Source organism: Numenius arquata, chromosome 2 (genome assembly GCF_964106895.1).
Source record: "Numenius arquata chromosome 2, bNumArq3.hap1.1, whole genome shotgun sequence".
Taxonomy (NCBI): Eukaryota; Metazoa; Chordata; class Aves; order Charadriiformes; family Scolopacidae; genus Numenius; species Numenius arquata.
Window position 1 is genome coordinate 132,773,551 of NC_133577.1, and position 18,582 is coordinate 132,792,132.

Sequence of the window (18,582 nt, forward strand, 5' to 3'; positions counted from 1 at the left end):
TCTCATGAGACCACACCTGGAGCACTGCGTCCAGCTCTGGGCTCCCCAGTATAAGAAAGACATGGACCTGTTAGAGTGGGTCCAGAGGATGCCATGGAAATGACCAGGGGGCTGGAACATCTCTCCTATGAGGACAGGCTGAGAGAGTTGGGGTTGTTCAGCTTAGAGAAGAGAAGGCTCCGGGGAGACCTCATAGCAGCCTTTCAATACATAAAGGGGGCTTATAAGAAAGACAGAGAAAGATTTTTTTCCAGGGCCTGCAGTGACAGGACAAGGGGAAAAGGGAGCTCATGGGGGGACAACTGGGTAGGGTGAGATGTTCAGGGCAGGGCTGTGCTGGGATGGAGGGGGGAGAGGAGGCGGGCAGAGGATGGTGTCAGACACACTCCCTGCCCTGCCAGAGGAATGAGCGCTCACTGCCTGCCTCCCCAGGTTCTGCTGGCAGCACCTGCCCCTTCCCGCTGCTTAATCACCATTCTCTATGATAATGAGGCGACAGCTCCTTAAGGGAAACATGCCTGCTAATTAAGCTCTTAATTTGGTGACACTGCACATTTCCAGAGGCTGCATCTCTGCCGGCCTGCCTGCAAGGACATGCTGTTCTGGCGTGGCCATGGCATGGCCCCCTGCCTTCGTGCCCTGGCCCTGCTAGAGCCACAGCCCCACTGCCCCAGGCTCTCGCCACAGAGGGTGGTGAAAATCAGCCGTTTCCACACACCCCACCTCAGCCATCAGGGTGCTGGAGAGCGGGACGTGCTGTCTGTGGAGCAAGGACACGCAGGGCCATGTGCATGTGTGCACAGGGAGGGCTCATCTGGGCTGTGCTCACACACACACGGGTAGTGTCACCATGGGCAGGATGCACACCGGGATGGTGCTCACTGGGGGCTGTGCTCACCACATGCCACATGAAGCTGTGGACGCTGCTCATCTGGACAGTGTGTCTTTTCACTGTTCATGGTACATGTGTCGCTGGTTCATGTTAGGTCTTGCTCCACTTGGCAAGGACTGGCTGATGTCCCTGGTCTATGTCACATCAGCCTCAGGGCTGTGGTGGCTGGGGCCAGCAAAGGGCAGGGCTGGGTGGCCAGCAGAGAGGGGGTCAGTGCCATGACACACTGGGAGGGCTGCCTGTGAGTGGTGAGAGGAGGCAGCAGCTCCAGACCCACTGCAGCTTGTCCCTCACTTCACAGCAGGTCTGTGGGGATGACGGCAGTACTGAGGTCTCCAGGCTGAGCTGGCAGGGTCTCTGCCCCCTCTGATGGCAGGTTATCAGGCACAGGCAGTGGTGGTTCACTGCACCCCACAAGGGCATGGCACAGGCAGCACTCTCAGCCTGTCCCTCTTGGCTCTCTGGATGGAGTACTGTGACTAGCACAGGCATGGATCGTGGCAGAGGTTTCCACTCCCAGGTCCTTCCTCTGTCACTCTTGGCCATGGCAGAAGGGCCTCCTGCTCCCTTTGGGTCGATGACACCGAATGCAGCGAGGCTAGGGAGGCACCATCTCTGCCACCTGGAGCTGATGGTACCGGCAGCCTGTGGCCTGGGATATTCCTGCAGGGATGGCTGGGATAGCCATAGTTTGTCACCTTTGTGCTGCACCAAAGCCTCTGCCTCGCTGCTGCAGGCTGGGAGAGACCAGCAGGCAGACAAGGGGCATGTGAGCCAGCAGCTTTGCCAGCCACAGGACCAGGAGCATCTTCCTTGGGTGCCCACCTGTGTGTCAGCAGGGCACAGCATGGCACAGCCTGGCATGCCCATGCTGCACAGGCATCCCACAGCCCCCATGGGAGACACTGGGCTCAGGGAATGGTGCCTTGCCACCACATCCTCTGTGAGCACACAGGGACAAGCCGGGCATGGCTGCTGCCTGGAGCACAGGCAGATGAGGACCTCCTGGCAGCGCAGGAGTCACTGCATGAGGTGGGACAATGTCCCCATCACAGCTGGGCTGGGGAGGTACGAGGGTCCCCACTGCTGCGGTGGGTCAGGGACTACAGCATGGTGTCTGGCCACACATGTGGCACCTCTGGAGCAGTGTCCCAACAGGAGGAGGGTCATTGCCCTCCCCACAGCAGAGCCTGGTCCCGGAGAGGGATGGGACCTGCTGCATAAAGCTGATGCAGCCTCTCCCCTCCCGGCAGCGTGCTAATTAGTGAGGTGCTAAGCCCTGAATATTATTCATTGCTGTGATTACACATTCAGATAAGCACGAGTCGTGCAGTTATTGCCATGTGATTACAGCTCACTCTGGGATTAATCAGGTATCTCTCTCCCTCAGAAGCCCTGGAAGTCAGTCGCAGCGATCGGCGGGAGTAGCCGGCGGGTGGGGAGGGAGCTGCCGGGAAGACGACAGAGAGGCACAGAGGTGGAGACCATGATGGCGACAGGAATGTAAACAGTGATCAGGATGGGGACGGGAATGGTGCTGGGGTGGGGATGGTGATGGGACTGGGAACGGGTCTGGGCCTGGGGACAGACTGAGAGAGCTGGGGTTGTTCAGCCTGGAGAAGAGAAGGCTCCGGGGAGACCTTATAACAGCCTATCAATACCTGAAGGGAGCCTACAGAAGAGCTGAAGAGGGACTCTTTGTCAGGAAGAGTGGTGACAGGACAAGGGGCAATGGTTTTAAATTGGAAGAGAAGAGATTTAGATTAGATATAAGGAAGAAATTCTTTACAGTGAGGGTGGTGAGGCACTGGAACAGGTTGCCCAGGGAAGTTGTGGATGCCCCATCCCTGGAAGTGTTCAAGGCCAGGCTGGATGGGGCTTTAAGCAACCTGCTCTAGTGAGAGGTGTCCCTGCCCATGGCAGGGGGGTTGGAACTAGATGATCTTTAAGGTCCTTTCCAACTCTAGCCATTCTATGATTCTATGATTCTATGACAGGGACAGAGAGGGTAATTTTGGAAAGGGCAGGGAGGCAGATAAACCAGAGGAGGCCAAGCACAGTTTGGCAGCGGGGGAGGATTTCACAGGCACATATTAACACAGCAGGCTGTATGAGACCACAGCAGGGCTTGCTCTGCCCGTCTGCTAGTGCTCAGTTTGGGGCACAGCTCTGCAACTCTGGGGCTCCCAGAGTGGGGCAGGGATCCCCTGGTACATGGAGGAGCCCTTCTGAGATGGCAGAGAGTGAGCCTCCACACCAGAGACAGCAGTTATCCCATGGGCAAGGGGGGAGCACGTGGTGGGTGCTCAGGACACGCATGGAGAATGCTGTCAGGGGTGGGGTCGGGGCTGCATCTCACCCACGTGAGCACTTGGCAAGGGACATACCTGCAGACACGGGTGGGGGGGATCCTCGGCATCCCTCCCTGGGGAGGAGTGTGCTGCTGAGGGCACAAGGCAGGCAGCTGGGGAGCCAGCAGGGCTCATGCCAGAAGATGAGCAGTTGCCCCAGACCCCACTGGGGCAAAGTCACTGCCTTACATCTGTACACCTGTCCAGGGGGTGTGGAGCTGCTGCAGTCATAAGCCCAGAGCATGAGATGCCCCAGGAACCAAACCCCACCTCGGGGTAACAGCCACAGAGAGGAGCACGAGGGAGGTGCTTGATTTCTGCAGAAAAGGGGCAACGTGCCACAGCATTGCTGAACGTGATGTGACGGCCCAAGATCTGCTTGGACTGAGCTGGGGGGACAGCGTGCGCACCAGAGCCTGCTGCACATACATCAGATTGCGTCTGGGCACAGTGTTCCCCTCCTCACCATCTCTGGTGTAGGCACGTCCTGGTGTGCTCACATAGATACCGAGTACCAAGGAGATGCAGACAGGGTGCACTGCCAGGCTGCCTGCCCGGATTCCCGATCCAACCATTCCAGGCAATCCCCAGTCTCTGCCACAACTAAAGCCCTACACGGAACCTGCCTCCAGTGGGTCACAGGCAGCCCCACGGCACCAGCAGGCAGAGCAGCCGGTGAGCAGACCCTGTGCCACGGGGCAGTCCTGGGCACAGGCTGTGGCAAACAAACCCGTGAAACCCTCAGGAGCACAATCCTAATACGCAGCACTCACAGACAGAGCAGGACCCAGGCCCAAGGCACCAGGAGGGCACACTGCACGCTCACACCAGCCCATCGTGACACAGTGACAATGTTATGACACCCAAAAGGATGCACTACCACAGCCAGCTCACACCAGCCTTCCATGTCTCCGTCCCTGTGAACTGGTTCCTCAGGAACTACTCTGGTAACTTCAGGGTCTCCTCCTTGTCTCACGTACCATCTGTCACATGGGCCAAAAGCCTGGTTATGATGACTCTTGTCAGCATCCTTCACCTTTGGCGCCACGGGCATTTGTCCAGCAGTAAAGCTTATAGGCAAGGCTCCTGAGGGCAGCTGTGCCCATTCCTCTGGGAGCTGAGGTCACTCCACACCACATCGCTGCCTGCTCCAGCCACAGGCATATCTACAAATTGCCTTTGCAGTCATCGCCAGTGATGAGCAGGAACATGAGGATAAAACCATGTGCTGCAGCCCTTGGGGAGGCAGTGATGGGGGCAGCAGGGACGGAGACAGACCCTGCAGTCACCTCCAAGTGTCCAGAGGTCTCGATGCAGCCTCTGTGGAGTGACAGCCACGGTGGGGCTGCCTGCTCAGGAGAACCATCGGGCGGGTTGCAGACCTGCTGTGGGCAGAGGCTGGGTGCGGGGTGTTGCTGTGGGCCCGGGCCAGGGTGTCAGCGAGTGGGACTGGCTGCCCGGGGCCGCTCCCAGCCCACGGCTCCAGCACCAGCCCCACAGCAGGACACCAGGCCCTCATCCCCAGCCAGCACAGACGAGCTCCAGCTTTACTGCACCGCCGAGAAGAGTCAGACATCAGAGAGAGTCAGAAAGAGTTCATGGTGCAGAGACAACCTGCCATCCCTGCAAACGATGTCGTGGAGCAGACCCCCCGGCCTCCCTGGCCCTGCCCTAAAGCCTCTCCTGCAGCTTCTCCCCGTGCCCGAGTGATGGACCAGCACCCGCTGTGATACATGGGACTATTACTCTGAACATCCAGACATTAAATATTGAGCAGCAGTTAAATGCTCATTAGATAGATTTAAACATTAAGACCCAAAGAGCCATTAAATATGCAGCGTGCGGGGTGGGGGGATCTGATGATTGATTGCACACCACCTCCTTTGTGCAGAGCTGCTGCAAGCTCCCCAGCCCCTCTGAAGTCTCTGCTGCAGACATGTCTGCTCCATCTCCCGAAATGTTGTCTGGCAGCTGCCAGAGGTGGGGGAGAGACAAGCTGTGGGAAGCAGCAGGGTGTGGAAGAGCAGCTCAGCGCAATGAAGGAGAGCACGGCTCCAGCACAGGGTGGCCCCAGGCAGAGAGCCATCTCCTGGCACAGGGCTGGCCTCGCTGCAGCCCGCTGTGGTGGCCCCAGCGGCACTCACCGAGCTCTGCGGGCAGCTGTGGGGCTGTGCAGGGCCAGAGCCTTCCCCTCGGGCCAGGAAGGGGGGCACAGCATGGGGCAGGGCAGGTGGGATTCTGGGCTCCCAGTCACCTGCAAGTTTTCCTCTCTCGCCACACCACCTTGTTCTGTCCCTGTGAGCACCCTGCCTTCCCCACTCCCAGTGCCCCCCCAATCCTCAGTACCCCCCATGAGCATCCTGCCCTCCCCACTCCCGGTGCCCCACCCCAATCCCCAGCCCCCCAAATGCACTCCAACAACCATACACGCTCTGCCCCGACTCCATGGCCATTGCCCCAGCGCCCTGCTCTGAGCATCAGCCGTCCCAGCCCTGAGCCCTGAGGACACAGGAGTTCCCACCGCCTGTCCCCTGGGGTCCTGCTCCAGGGAGCAGGGCAGGGGGCTTTCTGGATGCTACAGGCTGCAGCCCCAGAGCTGGCTGAGGCCTTACATGTCCCAAACCCTCTGCAGGACACACTGTCTGGGGGCACAGCTCACCCTTCTGCTCCAGGCAGAGCATCAGGCAGCACCCCCAGCCCTCCCACCAAGCCAGGAGCGTGGCTGGAAAGGGCTCTGCATGGCCTGGCCAGCTCGGGGGCTGGCTGCGATGGGGAGGCATCACTGGGCTTTGGAGAGGGTGGTGAGCAAAGGAGGAAAGCCGGGCTGCCAGCAGCACTTTCTTCCCCTGTAACACCTTTCCCTGGACACGTTGCCCTTCAGCCTGCCATCTCCAAGGCGTTCGCAGTCTGCCATGCTTCCCGAGCCCGCTCCTCTCCCCTCAGCCTGTCGCCTCCCCTCCTCACTGCCTGGATCACCCACCGGGCACAGCCTCAGCCCAGAGGGACGCAACTGCCTCCTGCAGCACAAAACTGCATTTGGCTCTCATTTGGGAAAAATACCAATTTCCCACGTTACTTTGGATGGCACCGAGAACATCCCGCTCTGTCCCCAAGGGGCCATGGCACCATCCTGCAGTCTGCTGCCTCCCCTTGCTCCTGCTCACTCAGCTGCACCCGAGTCTGCTCTGCAGGAACAGGGTCTTCTTGCATGACATGCAACCAGCTTCATTTAAAGACCCGTCACAAATTTTCTCTGCTGGAGCCCAGCTCCCAACCCGTGCCTGTGCTTTGCATTCCGAGGCCTTGCCGTCAGCGCATCGTCCCCATGGCCTGGCAATGGGGCTGCTCATTGCAGGGACCCATAGCTCACTTCCCCCACTTCGCTCTGTGGGAAGTGTCCACGCACAGCTCGAGGCCAAGACACGCGGAGTGACTGTGGCTGGAGAGGAGCTTTCTCTCCTGCTCACACAGAACCCCACCATAAGCTCACTTCACTTTAACCTTCCGTTTTCAGGCTGCTGGGTGGGTGAGATGACGACCCAGGCACTAGTTTTGTGGAGCAAGGTGGGTGTTCAGCTTCTCTGGGGAGACCCACCTAGACATGAGGAGTGCCAAAGGCTGCATCCATCTGGGTGCGGGTATGGGGAAGGGCAGGGCTACTCTGTGGAAGCTTTGAGGGAAGAAAAACCCCTCCCGGAGCAAATGCACCCGCCACAGCCCTGGCTCTTGGCAGGAAAGACACCAGATCCTGCCCCAAGTCCCAGCAGCAAGAGGCATCACTCCATTCCCATGCCGCAGCCAGCCCCAGGTCCTCTCCTCTGCCCGGGTCTGCCCCATGGACACCACCCAGCGTTGCTGGAGAGGACAGCCCAGCCTAGAAGGGTCCGGGGCAGGGTCTGTGGAGGGTCTGGGCAGGCTGCTGCAGAGCCATGCAGTGCTCAGGCTGGCTCCACAGAGCATGGCCTGCCCCAGGCCACCCAGACACGAGGGGTGCCACCCAGATTCGTGGTGTCAGACCCCTTCACCCTACCATAGCCATCCCCATGTTGCTCTGCAGCCCAGGATAACAGAGACAGGAAAAGGGTGAGAGTATCCATGTGGTTGCTTGTTACTGCGTGCTCCTTCAAGGCAAAGCTTGCCGGGAGCGTGGAAACGTGGCTGGGGGTTGGCAGCCGGGGCCACTTGTAAGGTCTGTGGATGCTGGGTCTGATCAACGAGGGGGGCTGCAACCACGTGCCACCCACATGTCTGAAAGGATCTCTGCCCCCTTGCTCGTGAGCAAGTCCAGCTCCACGTTCACCATTGAATGGCACATGCACACGGTGCTCCCGCCCGGCGCTGGCCCTGGACACTGGGTGTTTCCAGGTGCGGGGTCCCTGGGGCCTCTGTTCCCTTCACCATTGCTGGCAGCCTCTGGAACCACCGCCCAGCGGGTAGAGAGCGAGGCCACACAGCACCAGGTTTGGAATCACTCTCAAGAAGAAGGTGGGATGGACTGAGGTGATCAGGTGCAGGGCTCAGTCAAACAAGAAAGACACCAGCAGCTTGCCTGTGTGTGACAGGCTCCTTCATGTCCCCTCATCTCCATTTTCCATGCTTGTACATCCCCTTCATCTTCCTTGTCTCCTCCCTCTCTCCACCCCTGTCTCTCCTCCCAAACCAGGGACACCCCCTCTGCTATTTGTCCCCCTCTGCTCCCAGGTTTGCTCCATCTGTGAACAGATTGGTGTCTCAGGAGCTCTGAGTGACATCACCTTGGACTCCCATTGCATTACCGATGGGGTTTCCTGGGTACTGTGTCCCTGCCAGATTCCTTGCCCCAAAATGACCCCAACTCTTCCTTCAATTATCTGAGAAGCGTGGCCACTTCTCTCATCATCCCCCCTTAACCACCCATGAAATCTGGCTCTTCCCTACGGCACTGCAACACCTGTCAGCTTCTCGCTCTGTTGGCTGTGGTCAGCGATGTCTCTTGTCACGCTCTTGTCATGTGGCTCTGAGCACCCTCCTCTCCCACCAGGCACATGTTCAGCCCTTTGGGTGACTCTCCCCCTTCATGCCCCACTCTCTGCCCACGGCCTCATCCTGCAGGTGCCAGGCATGGAAGTCCTTGCCTGGCTCCACAGACTGAATTGGACTGAAGCATGGTTAGCTGTGAACATCAGTAACTTTATTTCAACAACCAAGTCAACATCAGCATCTGCGTGCGCTCAGAGGAGCGTGGCAGGACAGAGCAGGCCTTGGGCACTGAGGCTGCCTTTGGACCAGCAGGCATGGCCCCAAGAGGAGATGGTCATGGGACACTGCAGCCTGTGCTGGATCCTCTTCATCCTGCTACTCAAACGTTTTTCCCCCTGAGGGCCTGCAGGAGCTCCTGCACCCGAGTGAAAAATTCTACCAGCTTCTGGCGTGGAAATGGGCAGGAGCCAAGCTTGCCCGATTGTGTTGGCACTGGCCTCGGCCTCTGGTAAGGTGTGGAGGTGGTGAGAAAATGACTCCAATTCCGTGATGTTGGAGACGCCCTTACTTGTGGGTACAGCCCCATCTGGAACAGGATCCAGTCATAGAAGTGCTGTGTGGAGGTGTAGACCCCGGGCTGTTTGGCTCTGGCGCAGCCTTTCCCCCAGCTGGTCACCCCAACCAACCAGAAGTAGTCCCCAAAGTTGTCTTTGCACACCAGGGGACCACCGCTGTCCCCCTGCAGCAGAGGAGAGAGGATGGAGGTGTGTTGGTGGCCACCGTCAGCACTACGGGGGCTCCTGGATGTGTGGAAGAAGGATGTTCTGGGACTGGGATCTGGACCTATGGCTGCCAAGAGCAGGGATGGGCTTTCTGGGCAGAGTCCCGCCCTCTGGGACCAGGGGAGACACTGGGCAAGGACCTGCCTCTGGGGAAGGGGAGGCGAGCCCCAGCAGCGGTGGGGAGCCAGCGGTGGGAAGGCGACTGGCCCGTCAGAGCCCGTGCCGGGGTGTGTGTGGCGGCGGTGACAGGGCTGCTGTGCTGCTGGGTCCGGGCTGGGGGCACCCTCCTACCTGGCAGGTGTCGATGATCCCGTACGCGTAGCCAGCACACAGGTTGTTGCTGTGGATGGCCCCTGCGTACCACCGGCTGCTGTTACAGAGGTGGGTGTTGAGGAGGTGGACCGGGGCCTCCTGCAGGACATCAGGTCGTCTGGAACCTGTCAGCACAGAAAGCAATTAACCCCAGCAGCTCGTTGCCAGTTCTCCCCCCTCTCCCCGCCTGGTGAGCCCCTTCCCCAGGGCTCAGCTTTGCACCCGGGAGGCCTTGGGTCGGTGCTTCCCTTTGGTCTCGTGCTGGGCAATGGGCCGGGTCCATCTCCCGATGGGCACGCGTCTCCACAGCCCGACTTTGGCCTTCGCCCCTGCTCTCGGGAAGCCCAGCCCGTCTCCCCAGCGAGCCAAGCTTGCCCTCGGGACACCAGCACTTTTGGGGAACTCACTTCTTGCATTCGTGGCGCCCCAACCACTGACGTAGCAGTTTTTCAGCTCCGACACCCTCAGCGAGGCGTCGGGCACGCAGGCCAGCTGTACGTAGTAGCTGCACTGGACTGGGTGGTCCAGTTCCAGCAAGGCGATGTCGTTCAGCTGCGAGATATTGTTATAGTGCTCGTGTATCAGGAGCCGCTGGATGTGGCGCACCTGGACCTCCGGGCCCATCTGAGACAGCCGGTTGGCCCCGATCACCACGCGCCACAGGAGTTCGGGCCTGGAAGGCAGATGGAGAGGGGTGAGAGGGAGCGGAGCCCCAGGCTGCAGCAGCCCAGCCCTTCCCTGCCCTTGGCTTCCCCAGGGAGGGAGCAAAACCACATTATGGAGGCGCTTCGGGCACAGGCCATGGCCAGCTGGAGGCCATGGCTGCTGGGGAGCTGTGGCACAAACCCAGCCTTCTCCTGAGCAGTCCCTGCTGGCTCGGGAGTGCCCTGGCGCGGGGTGAGGGACTGGGGCGAGAGCAGCATGTGGTGCTGGCACAGGGCACCAGCTGGGGTGGTGGAGACAGCCCCGTGCCCTGGTGCCCCTCACCTGAGTTCGAGGAAGCAGTGGGCTGCTGTGAGGACCCACTGGGCGCTGATGAGGGACCCTCCGCAGAAGTGCCTCCAGCCGGCGTACCAGGTTTGCTGGATGCTGACCATCCATGGCCAGGCCCCCGGCTGGGCGTCTGTGCCCCCCACGACGCGTGATGTCCCATAGTGATAAGCCAAGGGCCGGAGACCGCAGCTCGCTCTGTAACCAGCAACTCGTCACTCTCCTGCCCCGTGGCTCGCTGCTGCTCGGGCTCGAGGTCACCGACCCCCCTCCCCACAAGGCGCTGCAGGGCCAGGGGACCCCCAGGGCGAGCGCCTGCCCACTCCTGTTCCTGCTTTAGCCCCACAGAAGAGCTGTGCCAGCAGCCTGGAGGCTGTCCGGGATCTCAGGCTCCCCCCTGGCGCTGGGGAAGCTGTGGCGTGGCCACGGGGGATAAGCGGGCACCCTCCAGTGAACCCCGTAAGGGTTGCCCAAGCTGCCTCCCAGAGCCTCGGGCCGCTTACCCACAGTTGTCCCAGGTGCCCTGCACGGGCCGGCACAGGGCCAGCAGGACGAGGACCAGGAGCACATTCATGGTGCCAGTGGCACGTGGCAGATGCAGGAGCCGAGAGCTCGTTGTCACCAGCAGAGCAGCAGCCCGGGCAGTGCTGGCAGCGCCGGCAGCGCTCGCGGTGCCCTGGTTGCCAGGGCTGATGTCACAGAGCCCCTGGCTCCGAGTGCTGGGCAGGGGCCTATCAGGAGGAGGGGGGGGCAACATGGGGGGTTCCGAGCAGGAGGGGCGGCAGAAGCTGGGCTCAGACACCCCCGACAGACCCCGCTGATCGCTCTGGTTGCGGGATGAGGGTGTGCAGCCCCGTGGCCAGCGGCAGCGCCTGGCTCCAAGCCACCGCCTGCCGACAGCCCACAGGAAAACCAATGTGGCACCACAGCCCCTTGGGGAAGGTCCCTGCCGCCCTGCTCTGCAGCCCTTGGCCACCACGTCCTTCCCAAAGCACACACCAGAGAGCAGAACTGTGGCCGCACGCACTCGGTTGGGTGCTGCAGAGCCCGCCTGGTGACAGCCGGGGCAGACACCATGATCTGCGAGTGGGACAACCCTGCACGCCCCCACGATGCACGCTGTTTGTGTGTGCGTGTCTGGGTGCACACACACTGGCATGTCGGCATGTGTGCACTGTGTGTGTGTGTGCAGTCAGTGTCTGGTGCACTCTGCATCCATGTACCACACTGTGGGTGCACACCATAGATGTGCACTGTCATACAAGTGAGCCTGTGAGCATGCACACACCACACGTGTGTTCACAGGGCAGAGCATGCGCAGTCTGTGTGGGCATTGTGTGCACGCAGGCAGGCTGCATGTGCATGCACTTTTGTGAGTGTGCGTGCATGCTGAGTGTGCGTGCCTTCCACTTGCTGGGCACAACGGGCACAGTGTGTGCATTACCCGGAGTGTTCACCTGGCAGGGGACAGCGCTGGGCTGGGGGCAGAGGGGGCTGAGGGCAGGTCCCTCTGCGGGCAGCAGGACCCCACAGGAGCTCTGGCTGCCTGGGTTCAGCAACCCGGTTCCCGGGATTTGGGGCTGCCAAGGGGAGGCAGAGGGAGGGTAGGGGGGAAAGGAGGGAGCCTGCGGTGGTAGGAGGAGGTGGGCATGGAAGATGTGGGGAGGACAGCTGTGGGGTCGGTGTGGGGTGAGGGTAGAGCGCCTGTTCCACACATGCAGGGGAGCACCCCCAGCTCAGATTGTCCCCGGGGAGCCACGTCCTTGTGCCTCCGTTGTCCTCTGGCCGCTGAGGCTGGGAGCTGGGCTCTGCTCAGAGCAGGGCTGTGCTGAGGATGCTGCTGCTCCCCTGCAGAGCCCTGTCACCCCTGTCCCCCCCTGCACAAAGCCGCCTCTGAGCCAGCTCTGTGCTGCTCCCGGGGGAGCGGGGTCCCCCAGACGCGCTGATGGCAGAGGTGGCATTTCCAGGAGCCACTTGGCGCTGAGGGGAAGGGTGTGTGCCCCCGAGGCTGTCCGGGGCCAAAGGCTGAGAAGAGCTGAGACTTGGGGAAAAACTCACCCTGGAGTTCCAGGTCTGCAGACACAAGAACAAGGGTTCGCAGGGCACAGGAAACCATGATGTCCACAGGGCAGCTGCTCCACCAAGGGCAATTCTGGACTCTTCTCCACCCCATGCAGTGACATCTGTGTGACACTTATGAACCCGAGCAGAGCTCCATGGAGGGACACACTTCTCAAGCGAGCTCTACCAAATTCCCTGCACAGCAGCCGGGTCTCTGCTTCGTGCTGGCAGCAGCCGAGCACTGTGTGTCTGGTGGGGCAGAGCAGCAAGGAGAGGGTGCTGCAGGGTGGTGGCTGGAGTCATGTTCAAGGTGCTACAACTGGCAGAGGGCTTGGTGCTGTGAAACGGCATCACAGGGACATCAATGAGCATTTGGAGAGCTGCTCTATGTTGTCTTGGTGTGATGGTTATCGAGAGCTCTGCAACAACCCAGTGACGGTGCAGGCAAAGGTCTCTGTCCCCACGAGGCCAGGCCCTGGAGATAAGTGTGAAGCTGAGGGTGTCCACGGGAGAGGGACCAATGTGCCACCAGCACATGCAGCCACAGCCTGGCATGCAGGAGCAACATGGACAAAGGCTGCCTGAGCAGCAGGGATGCAGGATTGCACCAAGGAGGTGCAGGTGTGGAGGGGCTGTTGGCAGGGGGCACAGAAAGGGGGCTGCAGTGCAGGAGAGAGTCTGTCTCCCTTCTAGGAGAAGGGTCGGGGTCACTTCTGCTTCCTGACGTGGGGAGACCTGGTCCCAGACCTGGTCTCTGCCACCCCAGTGTGAGGAGATACAGCAGGGGATTGCCCCCAGCTGAAGGCCTTAGTGTTCCTGGGCTGGGGGTGGTTCTGGGCAGACATCCCGCAGCTTCCAGGTGGCAGATGGATCTGGGATGTCCCTCCACAGCCCCGTACCACCCCTCACATGCCAGCTGGAGTCTCCTGATGGGCTCTCTCCGCTCCCGCTCCTGACATTATTTTCCATAGGCCATGTCTGCTTCTTTCCATCTGCATGCTTAGGCTGTAGGCTGGGTGCCAGGGGGTGCTGGAGATGGTCTGTGTGGTGGAGGATGCTGCATGGGCATGTGAGACACTCTCAAGAAGAAGGTGGGATGGACTGTGGTGATCAGGTGCAGGGCTCAGTCAAACAAGCAAAGACACCAGCAGCTTGCCCATGTGTGACAGGCTCCTTCATGTCCCCTCGTCTCCATTTTCCATGCTTGTACATCCCCTTCATCTTCTTTGTCTCCTCCCTCTCTCCACCCCTGTCTCTCCTCCCAAACCAGGGACGCCCCCCCTGGGCTATCTGCCACCCTGCTCCTGGGTTTGCTCCATCTGTGAACAGATTGGTGTCTCAGGAGCTCTGAGTGACATCACCTTGGACTCCCATGGCATTACCGATGGGGTTTCCTGGGTACTGTGTCCCTGCCAGATTCCTTGCCCCAAAATGACCCCAACTCTTCCTTCAATTGTCTGAGAAGTGTGGCCACCTCTCTCATCATCCCCCCTTAACCACTTGCAAAATGTGCTGCTGGAAAAGCAGGGTATCCACAAAAGACAGGACCTTCTCTGGGGCTGCCTTCTGTCTACCCTACGCAGATACGGGGCACCACCTTCAGGTCAATTTTCAAAAAACAGAGCAGCCTTGACTGAGCCCAGTTTGTTTGGGGCCCAGTTGTGGTGCCCATGAAGCCATGCTGCACCTCCAGGGCCTTGAGAGCAGCAACTGCCCTTTCAGACAGGGCCTGCCCGGCCACACCAGGGACCAGGCTGCCCTCTCAGGCATGTGCCTTCCTCCTGGCCACACAAGCCGGGATGGCAGCAGGAGGCTCTGGCACCTTTTACCAGCTTTGAGGCTCCTTTCTTCAAGCCCCTGCTCTCTGCCCTCCAGGGACCAGCCCTGCTCAGCAAATGCCATGTGCGTGGCTGCTCCTGCTCCTAAGACCTCCCGTGGCTGCCGGGCCCTTGCTTGCGTGTTAGCAAGGCTGCACCGTGCGGCTGGAGAAGGCTAATGAGGAGATGGGGCTGATGGAGGGTTGTCCTGGTTTCAGCTGGGAAAGAATTAATTTTTCTTTCTAGGGATTGCTGTGACGGGAATGTCAAGAATAACTATTGTTTTAATTGGTGCTGAGTGATGTTTACGATTATTCAAGGACTTTTTTTTAACTTCCCGTAGAAAAATAGACAGAATGATGGAAAGGCCAGTGGAATATTCCATACCATAGACATCAGGATCAATATATAAATGGGGGGCATAAGGCGATGAGAATGCATGATCACTGCTCAGGACAATGGCAATTCACCGGGCGGTTAGAGTGCCTTATGTTATTATAATTGTTAGTGTTATTTTTTGTTTTCTGATCTTGTTCAGTCAGGGACTCTGTCGGGGGTGTCTGAGCCCAGCTTCTGCCGCCCCTCCTGCTCGGAACCCCCCATGTTGCCCCCCCCTCCTCCTGATAGGCCCCTGCCCAGCACTCGGAGCCAGGGGCTCTGTGACATCAGCCCTGGCAACCAGGGCACCGCGAGCGCTGCCGGCGCTGCCAGCACTGCCCGGGCTGCTGCTCTGCTGGTGACAACGAGCTCTCGGCTCCTGCATCTGCCACGTGCCACTGGCACCATGAATGTGCTCCTGGTCCTCGTCCTGCTGGCCCTGTGCCGGCCCGTGCAGGGCACCTGGGACAACTGTGGGTAAGCGGCCCGAGGCTCTGGGAGGCAGCTTGGGCAACCCTTACGGGGTTCACTGGAGGGTGCCCGCTTATCCCCCGTGGCCACGCCACAGCTTCCCCAGCGCCAGGGGGGAGCCTGAGATCCCGGACAGCCTCCAGGCTGCTGGCACAGCTCTTCTGTGGGGCTAAAGCAGGAACAGGAGTGGGCAGGCGCTCGCCCTGGGGGTCCCCTGGCCCTGCAGCGCCTTGTGGGGAGGGGGGTCGGTGACCTTGAGCCCGAGCAGCAGCGAGCCACGGGGCAGGAGAGTGACGAGTTGCTGGTTACAGAGCGAGCTGCGGTCTCCGGCCCTTGGCTCATCGCTACGGTGCCTCACGCGTCGTGGGGGGCACAGACGCCCAGCCGGGGGCCTGGCCATGGATGGTCAGCATCCAGATAGTCTGGGAAGGCGGCGTGGTGCAGCACATCTGCGGAGGGTCCCTCATCAGCGCCCAGTGGGTCCTCACAGCAGCCCACTGCTTCCTGGAGAACAGGTGAGGGGCACTGTCTGGGGCAGGGAAGGGCTGGGCTGCTGCAGCCTGGGGCTCCGCTCCCTCTCACCCCTCTCCATCTGCCTTCCAGGCCCGAACTCCTGTGGCGCGTGGTGATCGGGGCCAACCGGCTGTCTCAGATGGGCCCGGAGGTCCAGGTGCGCCACATCCAGCGGCTCCTGATACACGAGCACTATAACAATATCTCGCAGCTGAACGACATCGCCTTGCTGGAACTGGACCACCCAGTCCAGTGCAGCTACTACGTACAGCTGGCCTGCGTGCCCGACGCCTCGCTGAGGGTGTCGGAGCTGAAAAACTGCTACGTCAGTGGTTGGGGCGCCACGAATGCAAGAAGTGAGTTCCCCAAAAGTGCTGGTGTCCCGAGGGCAAGCTTGGCTCGCTGGGGAGACGGGCTGGGCTTCCCGAGAGCAGGGGCGAAGGCCAAAGTCGGGCTGTGGAGACGCGTGCCCATCGGGAGATGGACCCGGCCCATTGCCCAGCACGAGACCAAAGGGAAGCACCGACCCAAGGCCTCCCGGGTGCAAAGCTGAGCCCTGGGGAAGGGGCTCACCAGGCGGGGAGAGGGGGGAGAACTGGCAACGAGCTGCTGGGGTTAATTGCTTTCTGTGCTGACAGGTTCCAGACGACCTGATGTCCTGCAGGAGGCCCCGGTCCACCTCCTCAACACCCACCTCTGTAACAGCAGCCGGTGGTACGCAGGGGCCATCCACAGCAACAACCTGTGTGCTGGCTACGCGTACGGGATCATCGACACCTGCCAGGTAGGAGGGTGCCCCCAGCCCGGACCCAGCAGCACAGCAGCCCTGTCACCGCCGCCACACACACCCCGGCACGGGCTCTGACGGGCCAGTCGCCTTCCCACCGCTGGCTCCCCACCGCTGCTGGGGCTCGCCTCCCCTTCCCCAGAGGCAGGTCCTTGCCCAGTGTCTCCCCTGGTCCCAGAGGGCGGGACTCTGCCCAGAAAGCCCATCCCTGCTCTTGGCAGCCATAGGTCCAGATCCCAGTCCCAGAACATCCTTCTTCCACACATCCAGGAGCCCCCGTAGTGCTGACGGTGGCCACCAACACACCTCCATCCTCTCTCCTCTGCTGCAGGGGGACAGCGGTGGTCCCCTGGTGTGCAAAGACACAACTGCGGATTATTTCTGGTTGGTTGGGGTGACCAGCTGGGGGAAAGGCTGCGCCAGAGCCAAACAGCCCGGGGTCTACACCTCCACACAGCACTTCTACGACTGGATCCTGGTCCAGATGGGGCTGCGTCCAGCAGCAACGGCTACTCCAACACAACATGTGCCCTTCACTTACGCTCCTTCTCAAACCCCAAGGCCAATCCCAACACAATCGAGCCAGTTTGACTCCTGCCCTTTTCCACGCCCGAAGCTGGTAGAATTTTTCACTCGGGTGCAGGAGCTCCTGCAGGCCCTCAGGGGGAAAAACGTTTGAGTAGCAGGATGAAGAGGATCCAGCACAGGCTGCAGTGTCCCATGACCATCTCCTCTTGGGGCCATGCCTGCTGGTCCAAAGGCAGCCTCAGTGCCCAAGGCCTGCTCTGTCCTGCCACGCTCCTCTGAGCGCACGCAGATGCTGATGTTGACTTGGTTGTTGAAATAAAGTTACTGATGTTCACAGCTAACCATGCTTCAGTCCAATTCAGTCTGTGGAGCCAGGCAAGGACTTCCATGCCTGGCACCTGCAGGATGAGGCCGTGGGCAGAGAGTGGGGCATGAAGGGGGAGAGTCACCCAAAGGGCTGAACATGTGCCTGGTGGGAGAGGAGGGTGCTCAGAGCCACCCTGGGACACTCCTGAGCGTGACAAGAGACATCGCTGACCACAGCCAACAGAGCGAGAAGCTGACAGGTGAACGTGGAGCTGGACTTGCTCACGAGCAAGGGGGCAGAGATCCTTTCAGACATGTGGGTGGCACGTGGTTGCAGCCCCCCTCGTTGATCAGACCCAGCATCCACAGACCTTACAAGTGGCCCCGGCTGCCAACCCCCGGCCACGTTTCCACGCTCCCGGCGAGCTTTGCCTTGAAGGAGCACGCAGTAACGAGCAACCACATGGATACTCTCGCCCTTTTCCTGTCTGTGTTATCCTGGGCTGCAGAGCAACATGGGGATGGCTATGGTAGGGTGAAGGGGTCTGCCACCACGAATCTGGGTGGCACCCCTCGTGTCTGGGTGGCCTGGGGCAGGCCATGCTCTGTGGAGCCAGCCTGAGCACTGCATGGCTCTGCAGCAGCCTGCCCAGACCCTCCACAGACCCTGCCCCGGACCCTTCTAGGCTGGGCTGTCCTCTCCAGCAACGCTGGGTGGTGTCCATGGGGCAGACCCGGGCAGAGGAGAGGACCTGGGGCTGGCTGCGGCATGGGAATGGAGTGATGCCTCTTGCTGCTGGGACTCGGGGCAGGATCTGGTGTCTTTCCTGCCAAGAGCCAGGGCTGTGGAGGGTGCATTTGCTCCGGGAGGGGTTTTTCTTCCCTCAAAGCTTCCACAGAGTAGCCTTGCCCTTCCCCATACCCGCACCCAGATGGATGCAGCCTTTGGCACTCCTCATGTCTAGGTGGGTCTCCCCAGAGAAGCTGAACACCCACCTTGCTCCACAAAACTAGTGCCTGGGTCGTCATCTCACCTGTTGGAGCGCATTTGGTGGGCTGGGTATTGGGGGGGGCACCAGGAGTGGGGAGGGCAGGATGCTCATGGGGGGTACTGAGGATTGGGGGGGCACTGGGAGTGGGGAGGGCAGGGTGCTCACAGGAGCAGAGCAAGGTGGTGTGGCGAGAGAGGAAAACTTGCAGGTGACTGGGAGCCCAGAATCCCACCTGCCCTGCCCCATGCTGTGCCCCCCTTCCTGGCCCGAGGGGAAGGCTCTGGCCCTGCACAGCCCCACAGCTGCCCGCAGAGCTCGGTGAGTGCCGCTGGGGCCACCACAGCGGGCTGCAGCGAGGCCAGCCCTGTGCCAGGAGATGGCTCTCTGCCTGGGGCCACCCTGTGCTGGAGCCACGCTGCCTACAACGAACAGACTGAGAAGCC

The 18,582-nt window shown here is 60.7% G+C and overlaps 2 protein-coding genes across 2 annotated transcripts; one reads left to right on the plus strand and one right to left on the minus strand.

The window, feature by feature from the left end:
* Positions 1 to 8,581: 8,581 nt before the first annotated feature.
* On the minus strand, positions 8,582 to 11,007 carry LOC141478873 (acrosin-like). The gene is made up of 5 exons (XM_074167821.1): positions 10,790 to 11,007; positions 10,284 to 10,484; positions 9,704 to 9,969; positions 9,276 to 9,421; positions 8,582 to 8,941 (listed from the first exon to the last, which is right to left on the minus strand). The coding sequence occupies exons 1-5, from the start codon at positions 10,858 to 10,860 to the stop codon at positions 8,582 to 8,584; spliced, it is 1,044 nt and encodes a 347-aa protein (XP_074023922.1). The 5' UTR covers positions 10,861 to 11,007.
* A 3,803-nt stretch (positions 11,008 to 14,810) lies between these two features.
* Positions 14,811 to 16,992, plus strand: LOC141478882 (acrosin-like). The gene is made up of 5 exons (XM_074167832.1): positions 14,811 to 15,019; positions 15,325 to 15,528; positions 15,617 to 15,882; positions 16,165 to 16,310; positions 16,645 to 16,992. Exons 1-5 carry the CDS (start codon positions 14,949 to 14,951, stop codon positions 16,990 to 16,992), a joined length of 1,035 nt encoding a protein of 344 aa, XP_074023933.1. The 5' UTR covers positions 14,811 to 14,948.
* The last annotated feature ends 1,590 nt before the right edge of the window (positions 16,993 to 18,582 follow it).